The sequence below is a fragment of the Triticum aestivum genome, chromosome 6B, assembly GCF_018294505.1.
Source record: "Triticum aestivum cultivar Chinese Spring chromosome 6B, IWGSC CS RefSeq v2.1, whole genome shotgun sequence".
Classification (NCBI taxonomy): domain Eukaryota; kingdom Viridiplantae; phylum Streptophyta; class Magnoliopsida; order Poales; family Poaceae; genus Triticum; species Triticum aestivum.
The window spans coordinates 569,389,235-569,405,556 of record NC_057810.1 but is presented as its reverse complement, the minus strand read 5'-3'; the positions used below and the strand labels follow the sequence as shown (position 1 = coordinate 569,405,556).

At 48.4% G+C, this 16,322-nt stretch overlaps 1 protein-coding gene across 3 annotated transcripts; it reads left to right on the top strand.

Moving 5' to 3' along the window:
• Nucleotides 1-4,390: 4,390 nt before the first annotated feature.
• Nucleotides 4,391-10,845, top strand: LOC123138061 (uncharacterized). 3 transcript variants are annotated; one of them, XM_044557952.1, is made up of 9 exons: nt 4,391-4,693; nt 5,281-5,462; nt 6,265-6,426; nt 6,509-6,595; nt 6,964-7,098; nt 7,210-7,320; nt 7,506-7,597; nt 7,674-7,779; nt 10,738-10,845. In XM_044557952.1, exons 2-9 carry the CDS (start codon nt 5,313-5,315, stop codon nt 10,828-10,830), a joined length of 936 nt encoding a protein of 311 aa, XP_044413887.1. In that variant the 5' UTR covers nt 4,391-4,693; nt 5,281-5,312; the 3' UTR covers nt 10,831-10,845. The 3 variants fall into 3 exon arrangements, with proteins under 3 accessions (XP_044413887.1, XP_044413884.1, XP_044413886.1); XM_044557949.1 differs by having other exon boundaries at nt 6,259-6,426; XM_044557951.1 differs by having other exon boundaries at nt 4,417-4,693; nt 5,161-5,462; nt 6,259-6,426.
• The last annotated feature ends 5,477 nt before the right edge of the window (nt 10,846-16,322 follow it).

The window sequence follows — 16,322 nt, the reverse complement described above, 5'->3', positions numbered from 1 at the left end:
CGCCGGACGCCCGCCACCGCGCCAACACGCCCCGCGCCAGTGCATCGCCACCGACGAAGCACCGCGGCCCGCGCCGGGCGTCTCCGAAGGGGGGGGGAGAAACCCCACCGCCGCCGACGCCGACCGGGCTTTGCCCGGCGGCGCGAGCCGGCGGCGACGAGGGGAGGGAGAGGGGAGGGAGGACGCCCCGGCGGTGGCGCTAGGAGGATCCCCCGGTCGCTCGCGGGAGCGACGCGAGAGGGGCAGGGGGAGGTTGCTCGTAGATTTGAACTAACCAATTTTAGAATGTCCAAACAATGGCCACCCTATTCAGAAGATTAGCCTAGACACTTTTGAAGACGCAGGGGTGGACCCACATTAGGTCAAGTTGGGGCCTTGGCACTCACTCGGTTCCTATTTTTTTCATCTTTGAAGCCCAATATATTACTAGTTGGGCCCTAGTTAGCCGAATAATACGCTCCCGTTCACTTGCCCCCCAGTTACTTTTTGGGCCGAGCACGCTCCTAAACATATGCATGTGTTATCTCATTGTGTTGCCAATACGTTTGGTAATTTGCCGTTTGTTTTGGTACAAAACTAAGAACCCAAATCTTGATTGTGGCAATGACCCCCTATTGGTCGCAATGGCTATGCTGAAATGACATTGTCTTTGCTAAGGGAAAAACTCCTCTTCGTTGTAGATCTACACTCTGTCTTTATGTTTGGCATATGCTTCAATGGTCAAAAGAAAAGAGTTTGTTTGTCGCAAAAAGGGAAAGAGTTGGTGGAGGTAACAAGTGCACAATTGGAGGGTTGATCAGGGATCCTCCTCTCTCCCATGTGGACAACATGAATGGTAGTCTAGTTCTTTTTTTCTTTCCATATCTACAATTGACTGAATAACTAAAATGAACACCAACAACATAGACCTCTAATAAACACCAGAAGTTATATCAAGGTTCTTTGAAGCCACATCTCTAGCTTCGTCTTCTGCATCTTAATAATCTTCCATGTCTGATGATAATAAAACAACAGAAGATGAAACCAACAAAAACCGAGATAATCTTACATATTTTGAAGATTCACATGACTAGTCACCACTGTACAAGATGAAAACCTAATGTGGATGAATGCAATGGAACATGGGATGACCCCCTCGCAAGCTCCAGGTCGTCAAAATTGCTGCTCCATAGCCAAACCAATGATGAAGGACCAAGAACACCGTGGTCTAGACTGTGAGAACCACTTGTTCCATGGAGTAGACTGGGATTGCTACTCTAGGCTAGAAATAGAACTGTGAGACATTTTATTCGGTATGACAATGCTTGTACTATTGCCGTGAATGACATATAAAACTCACAAAAAGAGGTACCTAATTACACACCAGACATGATCCATGGACCGTGGTCCTCCCACCTCACCGCGCGAAAATGGCTATCTCCTATGAGTAGGGTTGGCGGAGAGTAAAACTTACACTATTTGCCATGGGTAGGGTTTATCTTGTGACTCTCATCCCTCTAAACATAGATACCATATAATGTTTCTTTTTACCTTTGGTTTAGATATGTTTGGCATCTCATGGTCTTTTTGCTTTGCATGACTTCCAAATCACAATAATAGAACAAACATGCGAACTGGATGTCATGACATGTTGAATAATGCATGAATTGGTAACACACGAATGTGTCAGAAAAGTTGTTTTTATTTTTTAAAGGACTAGGGGCATGTCATGGTTGTCAATAAAATATTCCCACGAGGTTGAGTTTAATGGACATTTTCCTATGGATTCCATACAAAGTAGGTGGTATGAAAAAATGGTAAAGAGAATCTTACAATGGAATTAATTTCTCTCAACGGGTGGAAGGGTACAAAGTAGGTTTTCACACGACTTAATTGCAACGACCTAGTAGAAATGGATCTTGTTGGAAATATGCCCTAGAGGCAATAATAAAAGTGTTATTATTATATTTCTTTGTTCATGATAATAGTCTTTTATTCATGCTATAACTGTATTATCCGGAAATCGTAATACACGTGTGAATACATAGACCACAATATGTCCCTAGTGAGCCTCTAGTTGACTAGCTCGTTGTGATCAACAGATAGTCATGGTTTCCTGGCTATGGACATTGGATGTCGTTGATAACGGGATCACATCATTAGGAGAATGATGTGATGGACAAGACCAATCCTAAGCATAGCACAAAGATCGTGTAGTTCGTTTGCTAGAGCTTTGCCAATGTCAAGTATCTCTTCCTTTGACCATGAGAGCGTGTAACTCCTGGATACTGTAGGAGTGCTTTGGGTGTATCAAACGTCACAACGTAACTGGGTGACTATAAAGGTGCACTACAGGTATCTCCGAAAGTATCTATTGTTTTATGCGGATCGAGACTGGGATTTGTCACTCCGTGTAAACGGAGAGGTATCTCTGGGCCCACTCGGTAGGACATCATCATATGCGCAATGTGACCAAGGAGTTGATCACGGGATGATGCGTTACGGAATGAGTAAAGAGACTTGCCGGTAACGAGATTGAACAAGGTATCGGTATACCGACGATCGAATCTCGGGCAAGTAAAATACCGCTAGATAAAGGGAATTGTATACGGGATCGATTGAGTCCTTGACATCGTGGTTCATCCGATGAGATCATCGTGGAACATGTGGGAGCCAACATGGGTATCCAGATCCCGCTGTTGGTTATTGACCGGAGAACGTCTCGGTCATGTCTGCATGTCTCCCGAACCCGTAGGGTCTACACACTTAAGGTTCGATGACGCTAGGGTTATAAAGGAAGCTTGTATGTGGTCACCGAATGTTGTTCGGAGTCCCGGATGAGATCCCGGACGTCACGAGGAGTTCCGGAATGGTCCGGAGATAAAGATTTATATATAGGAAGTCCTGTTTCGGCCATCGGGACAAGTTTCGGGGTCATCGGTATTGTACCGGGACCACCGGAAGGGTCCCGGGGCCCACCGGGTGGGGCCACCTGCCCCGGGGGGCCACATGGGCTGTAGGAGGTGCGCCTTGGCCTACATGGGCCAAGGGCACCAGCCCCAAGAGGCCCATGCGCCTAGGGAACCCTAGAGGGAAGAGTCCTCAAGGGGGAAGGCACCTCCGAGGTGCCTTGGGGAGGATGGACTCCTCCCCCCCCCTCTTGGCCGCACCCCTTTCTTGGAGTAAGGGGCAAGGCTGCGCCTTCCCCCTCTCCCCTGCCCCTATATATAGTGGAGGGGAGGGAGGGCATCCATACCTGAGCCCTTGGCGCCTCCCTCCCTCCCGTGACACCTCCTCCTCTCCCATGGTGCTTGGCGAAGCCCTGCTGGATTGCCACGCTCCTCCATCACCACCACGCCGTTGTGCTGCTGCTGGATGGAGTCTTCTTCAACCTCTCCCTCTCTCCTTGCTGGATCAAGGCGTGGGAGACGTTACCGGGCTGTACGTGTGTTGAACGCGGAGGTGCCGTCCGTTCGGCACTTGATCATCGGTGATTTGAATCACGACGAGTACGACTCCATCAACCCCGTTCACTTGAACGCTTCCGCTTAGCGATTTACAAGGGTATGTAGATGCACTCTCCTTCTACTCGTAGCTGGTTTCTCCATAGATAAATCTTGGTGACACGTAGGAAAATTTTGAATTTCTGCTACGTTCCCCAACAGATCTCACTAGGCTAATAATCCCGAACAGAGGGAGTATCAAATTATGGTTGTATATTTTTTGCAGGTCAAGTTATGATTGTATTTGGTTGATGTAATAATAACACTCAATGCATATTTATTTTACCGAGAAACCGTGCATACACGTAGAATTACATCACTGACTTGGTTTTGGCATTTTTGCCACTCCATTTCGACCGTATTCTATGCTTACGATTTACCAAATATGTCCCTTTTTTTACATCACCAAATATGTCCTTTTGATTCAGTGCATGTAGTCGTCGCCGGTGGTCTATGAATCTGGATGTATTTTTTTGTTATTTTTGGTGTTCGTTGTACTGCCATGATTGAAGATGAATAGATCAGAAGTTCTTCTTGCAAAAAAAAGAAATAGTTTTTTTTTAGCATCAGTACAGACACGCACGCTCATATACACGCACATACATTCACCCCTATGAGCACCTCCGAGAGACTGAGCCGGCATATCATCTTGAGATTTACGAAGTCACCGTAGGCGCCTCGTCGTCGACGGGAACGTCTCCTCCCACTAAAAGCGCATGGCCGAAAATCCTGAAATAAATCCAGAAATAATACGAGCACCAGTATTTGAACCCTGGTGGATTGGGGATACCACTGCCCACCTATAACCAACTCAACCACAGGTTGATTCGCAAAAAAGAAAAAATGGCCGAAGAGTGACGGTCTAGCAGCCCGCTGCAACCGCGACCGTTGATCCGCTACCAGTCCATCACCCTCGTTACTTGTGACCTCGTCCAATCGCCCGTCAGATCAACACCAACGGTGGCCGAAATGCCCCCGTCGCCCCCAGTGCTTCCTCCGAGGCGCCATCGCCGCTCCCATCCATCTAACTGACGAACGCACTGAACTGACGAGCACGCAAACATTCAATACAAATTGGAAAATAGTCTACTGTTCGGGAGGGAGAAGAGAAGAGAAGGAAGAAGCCGCTCCGCTGACGAGCAGTTCCTCACACTTCCGGGAGAAGAGAACCCATCTCCGCTCGGCTTGGGCGGCGTCTCCTGACTCCTGAGGTACAGTACCTCCTGTCGCGCCCTCCGTTTCTCCGTCGTTTTGGTGATCCTTCTGTGAATTTTCCCGAGGCGGGGAACTGCGATCGGCTCGATTAGGGGTGAATCTGGAGTTCTGGACGGTGGGCGGGTTAAGATCGCGGCTCCTAGGGTTTGGGGCGGGGCGGCGTGGGGAATCATTCAGTGGTATGCGAATCCCCGATTTGTGGCGGGAAATCGCGTTCTTGCTCGTTTCAGTCCGCTGCTAATCATGCGACTGTTGAGTGTTGACTGACTGTTCGATCCGTTTCCCCCTTTAGTGTGCTAGCGAATTCCACCCCGTGTTGACTTCCTTCTGTTCACATCATGTTTGCTTATGATTGTCCGTAAGTGTTCAGATGTTCAGAGCCTGCTAATATGCCGTGGTGCTAATAGAAACTACGCGGAGAGCCACTAGATTTGTAGTAACTGCTGTTGTGCTTAATTTGCAGCTGCTATTACTTGTGGACTGGTGTAGGAAGTGCTAGCTGTGCTTGCGTCTCCGCTCGACTTGCAAGTCGTTTCGGCTGGAGCGCCGTTGCTGATGGTGGTGGTGTTTGGTCTGTTTACAGGTTTGTGACGCTTCTCTCCTAGGTGAGGATCGATGTGCAGTTATGGCGGTGGCGACGTCGATGACTGGTATGATGATTCTGATACGGATGACCACGCCGAAGACACGGGCGATGACAGGCACCATCAGCAAGGAGCAAGGAACTCCGATTTGGACCTGGATGATGAAGATCGGACCTTTTTGGTATGTCCATCAGTTGTTTTGTATTGTCGTGTCATCGCCGTTGGAACTAAGTCTACGCAAGATTGGTTTAAATGCACTTCTTATTGGGTTAGCAGAAGTTCGAACATTACTATTCCAATGATGACTAGAACTGCAAGTGTGGACACTTGAATGCTGCTGTTGGGATTCGATTATGTAGCTCTGTTTGTCGTGTACTAACTACTATATAGGCATGAATCAGTTATATGACCATATGAATGGCTTGATTGGGGCACTGATTGTTCATTCTCTTGTTTTGAGAGGGGTGAATGAAACGGCAAAAAAATCATGCTTGGGAGCGTGATACATTTGTTTCTGGTTTAGAGGGTTGTCTCAATCTATGAAGCTTCTCCCCTTACCATTTGCACAATGTCATTTGTTCTCTACTGTTCATGGCCCTGTCTTTTTGTTATCTACTCCCTCCGTCCCATAATATAAGAACGTTTTTGACACTAGTCAAAAACGTTCTTATATTATGGGACGGAGGGAGTACATGATATCTGTTGCAAGTCTCTTCTCTGCTTGTCATGCTATGTAAAATGTTTCTATTGTTCCGTCTGTTCTGTCTTCCATTTCTAAACCACTCTGGGTTTGTTGTAATTCTGGACATAGGATAAGGAAGCAGTTATTTGTCTTGCTCAGCTGTTAAGTTTATGAACCAATCTTGAACTTGAACAACAAGAGTTTAAATATGATTTTTTTTGCTAATCTACCATTGTGTTAATTACATAAACCAAGCTGTGATGCTCTAAATAGTTATTCCTCCTTCTCTGTTTAGAGTCAGTTTCCAGATACTTGGGGGGCAGCGCCCACTAGAAAAGAAAAAGACATCCAAGGAATACAATGGGAGAGGCTGGCTATCACACGTGAATGGTACAGACAGACCAGATTGCAGGAGTACAAAAACTATGAGAACATTCCTAATTCTGGAGAAGAAGCAGCCGAGGTGTGTCTTGTAGAAAGTTCAACAGCTTATGCAAAGTTTTCTGTCTAGATGTTTCTAACAGCTGATACATGTCTTGGAACAGGAATGCAAACAGACTGAGAAAGACGGAATGTATTACGAATTCAGAAAAAATACTAGATCTGTAAAGTCAACTATACTACATTTCCAGGTGGGTTTATTCTGTCTCTGAAATGCTTGCTTAAAAATTGCATAGATGATGAAATGCATCCATACGTGAAAGAAGAGATGGAGTTAGTCTTGAACATCAGGACCGAGGCTGGTTCTTGTATCTTTTGGATTAATTATAGTTTACATGGTAGTTTGGAGAAACTTTTACCGTATGAATTTAATTAGTTCAGGGATCTCTGCAAGTCCTGATTATGTGTCTCTGTCTGCAATCTCTTGTGAATACGTGCTGTTTCAGCTAACCATTTGCATTTGGTATCAGATTCTTCATTGATAACCCCTCCTATTTTTAAACCGATTTGATCTGCGCTGTCAAGAGCATCAAACAATTGACTTGAATTGTGCCTGCAGCTGAGAAATTTAGTATGGGCGACATCCAAGCATGATGTCTACCTGATGTCACATTACTCAGTCCTTCACTGGTCTGCATTGAGTGGTGTGGATACTGAACTTATGAACGTCCAAGGTCATGTGGCACCAAAGGAGGTACTATACACCTGATTGCAATTTATTATCTGTCTCCATTTTTCACATCCTCTACAGGCTACATCTTATCTTGTTATTCTTCTATTGATTGTTATGGATCTCTTATTACAGAAGCACCCAGGAAGTCTATTAGAGGGGTTTTCTCAGACCAAGGTTAGTACCATGGCAGTCAAGGACAATTTGCTGGTAGCTGGCGGATTTCAAGGGGAGCTAATCTGCAAGGTATGTTACCCAAGGTGACTCAAACCTTTTGAATCAAATCCATATGGTGCTATCTTTTGGCATGGTGATTTACAATTTGGCTCAAATCCTTTGGAATCAAAATGCAATGTTGTCGTGCATGTACTCAAATTGCTTAATATGTTTATGAACTCTTAGTGTTGATCTAATGTTGATGTGGAATGCAGCACCTTGATCGAGAAGGGATAAGCTTTTGTTGTCGAACATCACATGATGATAATGCTCTTACTAATGCAATCGAGATATTCAATACTTCTAGGTAATGTCATGTCCCCTTTATTAATGATGCAACCTCATTGGGTGTATGTTCATGCCAGTTCTGTTTTCTCCCCTAGTGGCGCTGTTCATTTCATGGCATCGAGTAATGACAACGGTGTAAGAGACTATGACATGGAGAGATTCCAGTTGTGCAATCACTTTCAGTTTGATTGTCCAGTGAATGCAAGTCCCTTTGGTTATTTCTTTTAGTTCTTTTATTTGTTTTGGAAAGCTGGAACAATTGGTTACATAGTGTTGTGATCTTGTCGCATTGCTTCTGTCAATATGCTTGTTTACAATCATCTTGATATGTCCTATGTCATGTGGGGCTTACTTTTGTACCCTGTTGTTGACCAATTTAATAAAATTAAACAAGAATGTGTGATGTCAAGAGCAAAACAGGAGTATCAAACTTGAAGTTGGCAGTGTTAAAAAAAAAGGAATAAAAATCTTTTACCAGAGCTGACAGAACTTTGCAGTTACGTACTTCTGTTTTCTGGATCTAGGGGATGATGAGAACTGAGAATTATGGTGCCTCATCTGCAGCAATTGGCATCCTTCAGAGCATCTCCAGCCGCGCCCCCAACAGGCCCTCCCCAGGCATTTTTTCCGCGCCGGCGCCGAAAAAACGGCCCAGTCGCCCCCCAGAAGCCCGTTTTTCGCCGACTCGGGCCGATATTGGTGCCTGCGGACCCTGGCAGAACCCGCGCCCTGGGGGGCGCCAGGGGGCGCCGGCTCAAGCAAAAAGGGCGCGTGGGTCCGCCCTGTCGGCGAGTCGAGCACCTATTCCCGCCGTTTCTTCCCTGCTTTTCCCCCCTTCCCTCCCATTTTCTCCTTTCCTCCCGCCATTCTCCCTCCCGCTCGCCTCCCAGCCGGCCGCCAATGCACCGAAGAAGTACGCGCCCCCCGCGCCGCGGCGACCGCGACCGCCCCTGTCGTTCATCCGAAGCAGAGGAAGCTGAGGGTGCCGCCGTCCAAGCCGCCGGGCATGTCAAACGCCGAATGGAGGGTGGAAGTACAGCGACGGGATGCCGTTACCGCCGACCGGCGGAATAGGGCCCTCGCGAAGAAGGCCCGAGACAACGCGGCGTGCGCGGCTGCGGCTGCAGCTGCGGGTGCCGCTGCCGCTGACCAGGCCGAGGCCGAGGCGACCCGGGCGGGGATGATGAATCCACCCGGCAACCACGCGCAGTACGCGCCCTGGGGCCAACAAGGCGTCGGGTCTCCGACGCCGCAGCCATGGGGGTCGCCGGGCTACGCCGACGGGGACGCGCACGGTGGGTTCAACCCAAACGTCACTTTCCCCCATGGCCACCCCGCCCAGCGCACGCCCTCGCCCGCCTTCACCGGCGTGCAGTACCCTCCATACAACTACTCGCCGCCTGCGTACGCGTCCTCTCTGACGCCCCCTCTCCACTGGTGCGCGCTGCCCTTCTCTCACCTCGGCGACGCCGACGAGACTGAGGCCAACATGGACGACATCATCACGGAAGGGTCGGCCGCGGCCGCCGCGTCTCCCGGGTTCACCGCGGACGAGACGGTGGATCTCAGCGGTGGCATGGACGGCGAGCTCGGCTACGTCTACGGCGACGAGGAGCAGGAGGAGCAGGACGAGGAGGACGAGGAGGACGAGGAGGAGGAGGAGCCGGCGAGGGGGCGCAAGAAGAAGAAGGTGGCGGCCAGGCCAGAGCCACGCGTCAAGTGGGCGTCCAAAGAGGAGGAATGCCTCGCCGAAGCATGGAAAGTCGTCTGCCTCGACCCGACCACCGGCGCGAACCAGAGCATCGAGACGTACTGGGCGCGCATCAAGGTCGAGTTCGACGAGGCAAGCTCGTCGACCCCTACTTCAAAGGCGTCTGCATGCAACGCGGGTCGAATGCGATGGCGAACCATTGGGGGCGTATGCAGGGGGCGTGCAACAAATGGCATGGGGTCGTCGAGGAGGTCGCCGGTCGTCCGGAGAGCGGCGCCAGCATTGAGGATCAGGTATGCCATGCCGGTTTCCCGCCTCTTTTCGCCGTGCACCCGCCAACTGTTTGTTTGTCCCTGCGCAGTTGCTGCGTATGTTCGGCCTGTACAGGCAGGGCAACAACGACACCGAGTTCAAGTACCTTCATGTCTACAAGCGCATTGACAAGTGTGACAAGTGGGCGGAAGTCCAGCGCACTCTTGAGAAGGCTAGGGAGACCTACAAGCCTGACGCGTCGACTCCGGGTGCGTCAGATGGGCGGCCGGACGGCAACAAAGGTGCCAAGAAGGGGAAACACGCCGACGCGGCCACAACTCGCGTGCAGGAGTCCATCGAGCACTGCCTCGCCGATGCACAGGCCCGGGCCGCCCTTCGTGAAGAGAAGACCGAGGCGCGGTGGTCGGCGTTGATGTCGACCAGCGCCGTCAAGCTCGACCTACTCCGGACCAATGTCGCCGCAAAGAAGAGGAACACCGACCTGGCTTTCCTGCTGGGCGGGGCGGACATGCTCTAGAGCACCGACGAGGCGGTCAAGGCGTGGTACATGGCGGAGCGTGGCCTCATCCTGAACCAGCTTCCCTCGACGACGCCGCGTACGCCCACGACACCCACGCCACGCACGCCGCCGCCGCCGCCAAGCCCGATCGCTGATGCCGCCGAGACTGCCCGCAGCACAGAAGCCACGCCGCCAAGCATAGAGGCCCCGTCAAGCCCGCGCACGCCGACTCAGCCGACGCCGGAGGCCGACCTCGACGCCTGATGCGTGCTTCCTTGTTTTTCTGCTTTTTGTACGCCGAACTATTCGTCCGGCTGCCGATCTACTGGCCGCTTGATCGCCGGATTGTGGCGTTTATTTTGGGCGCGGGAACAATATGTTTGAATTTGCCGTGGCTGGGGGGCGGCGTCTGGGGGCGTGACTGGGAGTTAGGCCAACCCCAGGGGCCGAACTAGCGCCGACTCGCCCCCAGGCCGCAGTTTTTCGGCGCCCTGGGGGGCCGAACGGCTGGAGATGCTCTCAGGGCTAGTCTTGCACATGCCCCTCATTTTGGGTCGCTGCCTTTGCGACATAGTATTCGTAGTAAACGGAGACCAACACCAGTATCGGAATCACTGGAATGCTCTAAGTGCACTTGTTGTTTTACTCTGGCCTTACTATTATTTTGTTAATGCAGCATACATCGCTGAGTCCCGACAGAAAGCTTGTTCTCGCCGTGGGGGACCATCCTGACACTAGTAGAAAAAGGGTCAAATGTGAGACACATTAGTCCCGGTTTGTAACAGAACCGGCACTAATGTGTCCATTAGTGCCGGTTCCAACGGCTAGGCGGGAGGAGCTCTTTAGTACTGGTTTGTGGCGAACCTTTAGCACCGGTTCGTGCCATGAACCGGTACTAAAGAAAGTGGTGGCAGGATGTTGTCAGAGTGGGGCCCTTCCAGCACCTTTAGTACCGGTTCGTGGCACGAACCGGTACTAAAGGTCGTCCTATATAAACCCTTCGTCCACCCACACTCTGTTCTTCCCCCTTTCCCCTCTCCATCTCCTCTGTTCTTCCCTTCTTCCTCTCGAGTTCATCACAAAATTTGCCCCAAATTTGTCGAGATTTGCAGGCCCCCATCCATTCAAATGATCACCAAGGTTAGCAACTTTGTCCTTTCATCTCTCATTGCTAGATTAGCTCTTGCATTGGTTTATATAGTGATTAATTGTGGGTTTTAATAATTTTGGAGGAATTATATGTGGTAGTATTTGATTTATATGCAATTTGAGGTCAAAATAACACTTAGTTTGCATATGTAGGTGTGTTTTACTTAGTGCCTTCTAAATCTCCGTCGTAACCACCATCGATCGCCCGCACCGTCCCGTCGCCGGCACCACCTTGTGGTGAGCCTCTTGTTCATGAAATTTTATATAAAAAATTGATGTTTGTGTGATTTGGATATATAGTTACTCGTATAATTATCTTACCCGTACGTTGTTTGTTATACATAGTGCCATGGTTTTGATATCCGTCCCCGTCGGCCCTCGTCCTTGTTATGATTCGAATGTGGTATATTCTCTTTTAAAACTATTTGTTGCATTTCGTGTTTATGACAAATTATGCCCATTAAGTTGACATAGATATTTTTATCTAGGAGGGTATGTGAACCGGAAATTCCAACCGACCCTATTGTCGAGAGGTTAAATTTAGTTGAAAGAGAAAACGAGTACTTGAAAGAAAAATTGAAAAGAATTGAGGGGGAGAAGATGGAATTGGAGTTGCATGTTGCTGATGTCGTCGTTGATCACAAGATCAAGATGGAGAAAATGCGCTTGAAGATTAGAAAGATTAGAAAATATGCCATCGATAGTGAGGCTTGGTATCATTATGCTGTTGGATCAATTGTTACCTTAGTTGCGATCTTGATCGCATTTGTTGTTGCATTTAAATGCTTTAGCTAGAGAGTTATTTGTTTGTTGCATTTAAGTGTTGTATGAACTTTATGTATGAACTTGTATTAATTTGGTCTATTCGGTGTTGTGTAATGAAGATGAGCCGGCAATGGATGTACGATGACCGATGCTCTCCCCAGTTCGTTGAGGGCGTGCATACTTTTCTGCTTGCGGCTGAGGCAAACAAGTGGGCGGATGGTTTTATGCCTTGTCCATGTGCTGGCTGTAAGAATGGTCGCAATTACTCTATGCCAAGAACCATTCACGTCCACCTGTTTGAGTCCGGTTTCATGCCCCACTATAATGTTTGGACCAAGCACGGAGAAAGAGGGGTTATGATGGAAGACAATGAAGAAGAAGAGGACGACGACAGCTATCCTGGCCATGGGTTCCCTGAATATGATGATACAACAATGGGGGAAGAAGCTGAGCCGGTAATGCGGAAAGAAGCTGAGCCGGCAATGCGGGAAGAAGCTGAAGAAGAGGCATCAGATGAGCCCGTTGATGATCTAGGTCGGGCCATTGCCGATGCAAAGAGAAACTGCGCAAGTGATTTGGAGAAGAAGAAGTTGCAGCGCATGTTAGAGGATCACAAAAAATTGTTGTACCCGAATTGCGTAGGTGAGAAGAAAAAGCTGGGCACCACACTGGAATTGCTGCAATGGAAGGCAGAGAATGGTGTATCTAACAAGGGATTTGGAAAGTTGCTGGTAATGATAAAGGATATGCTTCCAAAGGACAACGAATTGCCCGAGAGTACGTACGAAGCAAAGAAGGCTGTCTGCCCTCTAGGGTTAGAGGTGCAGAAGATACATGCATGCCCTAATGATTGCATCCTCTACCGCGGTGAGTATGAGGATTTGAACGCTTGCCCAGTATGTGGTGCATTGCGCTATAAGATCAGTCGCGATGACCCTGGTGATGTCGAGGGCGAGCGCCCCAGGAAGAAGATTCCTGCCAAGGTGATGTGGTATTCTCCTATAATACCACGGTTGAAACGTTTGTTCCAAAACAAAGAGCATGCCAAGGCGATGCGATGGCACAGAGAAGACCATAAGAAAGACGGAAAGTTGAGAGTACCCGCTGACGGGTCGCAATGGAGAAAAATCGAAAGAAAGTACGGGAAGGAGTTTGCAGATGATGCAAGGAGCATATGGTTTGGTCTAAGCGCAGATGGCATTAATCCTTTTGGGGAGCAGAGCAGCAACCATAGCATCTGGCCTGTGACTCTATGTTTGTATAACCTTTCTCCTTGGTTGTGCATGAAACGGAAGTTCATTATGATGACAGTGCTCATCCAAGGCCCTAAGCAACCCGACAACGACATTGATGTGTACCTAAGGCCATTAGTTAAAGAACTCTTACAACTGTGGAATGGAACAGGTGTACGTGCGTGGGATGAGCACATGGGGGAAGAATTTGACCTAAAGGCGTTGCTGTTCGTGACCATCAATGATTGGCCTGCTCTCAGTAACCTTTCAGGACAGACAAACAAGGGATACCGTGGATGCATGCACTGTTTGGATGATACCGACAATATATATTTGAATAGTTGTAAGAAGAATGTGTACCTGGGACATCGTCGATTTCTTCCGAGCAGGCATCCTGTAAGAAAGAAAGGCAAGCATTTCAAAGGTGAGGTGGATCATCGGATGAAGCCTCGCCACCGTACTTGTGCTGATGTACATGATATGGTCAAGGATTTGAAGGTGATATTTGGAAAGGGTCCTGGCGGACAACCTGTTCCGAAGGACGCTGACAGACGCGCACCCATGTGGAAGAAGAAATCTATATTTTGGGATCTGCCATATTGGAAAGACCTAGAGGTCCGCTCCGCAATCGACGTGATGCACGTGACGAAGAATCTTTGCGTGACCCTGCTTGGCTTCTTGGGCGTGTATGGGAAGACAAAAGATACACCTGAGGCATGGGAGGACCAGCAACGTATGCACGGAGAAGACGGCATACATCAGGGTCATGCAAGCTACGCTCTTACTAAAGAAGAGAAGGAAATCTTCTTTGAATGCCTGCTCAGTATTAAGGTACCGTCTGGCTTCTCGTCGAATATAAAGGGAATAATAAACATGACAGAGAAAAAGTTTCAGAACCTAAAGTCTCATGACTGCCACGTGATTATGACGCAACTGCTTCCGGTTGCATTGAGGGGGCTTCTACCGGAAAACGTTCGATTAGCCATTGTGAAGCTATGTGCATTTCTCAATGCAATCTCTCAGAAGGTAATCGATCCAGAAATCATACCAAGGTTACAGAATGATTTGGTGCAATGTCTTGTCAGTTTTGAGTTGGTGTTCCCACCATCCTTATTCAACATCATGACGCACGTCCTAGTTCACCTATGCGAAGAGATTAACGTTTTGGGTTCTGTATTTCTACACAATATGTTTTCCTTTGAGAGGTTCATGGGAGTCTTCAAGAAATATGTTCATAACCGTGCTAGGCCAGAAGGAAGCATCTCCAAGGGCCATCAAAATGAGGAGGTCATTGAGTTTTGTATTGACTTTATTCCTGACCTTAAGCCGATTGGTGTTTCTGAATCGCGGCATAAGGGCAGACTGGATGGAAAAGACACGCTAGAAGGGGAACAAATAATATGTATGGACGGACATTCTCTCATTGAAGCACATTACACAGTTCTACAGAATTCCGCCTTGGTGGCTCCGTATATGGATGAACACAAGAATTTGCTACGCTCCAAACACCCGGAGCGGTCTGATGACTGGATTACATGTGAACAAACCAGGAGTTTCGCCAGCTGGTTGCAGACACGTACCATGCATGACACCTCTATTGAAGATGACCTGTACTTCCTGTCCCAGTTACCATCTTCGAATATAATGACTTTCAAAGGGTACGAGATAAATTGTAATACATTTTACACGATCGCCCAAGATAAGAAGAGCACCAACCAAAACAGTGGTGTCCGCTTTGATGCAGAAACCAAGACGGGAAAGGAAACATATTATGGTTATATACAGGACATATGGGAACTTGACTATCTACGTGGTTTAAAGGTCCCTTTGTTTCGGTGCAAATGGGTCAATATGACACGAGGCGGGGTAACGGAAGACCCGCAGTACGGAATGACAACAGTGGATCTCAACAATCTTGCGTATGCAGACGAACCATTCGTCCTAGCCAATGATGTGGCACAGGTTTTCTATGTGAAGGACATGTCTACCAAGCCAAGAAAAAGAAAATATAAGGAAGCGAATGCATCGTACGATGAGCCAAAGCGGCACATAGTTCTTTCTGGGAAGAGAAACATCGTGGGAGTGGATGACAAGATAGACAAGTCAGAAAATTATGAAAAGTTTGATGAAATTGCTCCATTCACAGTGAATATTGACCCGAGCATCCCGTTAAATGATGAAGATTTTCCATGGTTACGGCGCAAAGGGACACACGCGAAGAAAAAGTTTCACATCCAAAGATCTGGGATGTGATCGGCTTCACTATCATCACTTTCTTCTGTGTTTCACGCCCAGAGGGGAATCTCTGTAGTAGTTAGGGTAGTTATGTGTTTTGGCATTTGAAACGCGAAGAAATTTTATGTGCAAACAAATTCTTTCATGCCTTTACTGATTTTTAAAGTTAAGTTGTTCACAAACTAGTGATTCACACTAATTTCAAATAATTCAAAATTTAAACTATTCAAATTTGAAAACTACGGGCACTAACAGAAAGTTTGTAATTTTTTGTACCTAAAGCAAAAATATTCACAAAGAAACTTTAAATACACAAAAAACAACACAAAAATAAATAAAGCAAAAAAATAATAATAAAAAGCCCGCCTACTAGGCCAGAGCGGCCTGCATACGACTAGAAACCCAACCTGTTGTTGGGCCAGGATGCAGGCCCGCAAAGGCCAAGTGGGCCCACAAGGCAGCAAAGAACACGTAGGCCCAGTAGGCCTGCTTTGGAGAGGAGCTCGAGAGAGCGACCGCACGGGGGTTTATAAACCAGTGCGGTCGCCCCTCGGCTAGCGAGGTGGGACTAAACTTGCCGCACCGCACCTGCGCCAGCGCACCCCCTTTAGTACCGGGTCGTGGCACAAACCGGTACTAAAGGGGGGGCCTTTAGTACCGGTTTGTGCCACCACCCGGTACTAAAGGGGGTCGCTTCCTGCCGCTTGGGCTGGCCAAAATCGGCCTTTAGTACCGTTTGGTGGCACAAACCGGTACTAAAGGCCCCTCCTATATAAACAACACTTACGGAAATTTCAGTTTCTCATCTGGCTTCTTCTCCTCTGCACCGTCGCCCGCCGCCCCCGTACGTCTCCATCCCTCGTCGCCGCCCCCGTCGCCG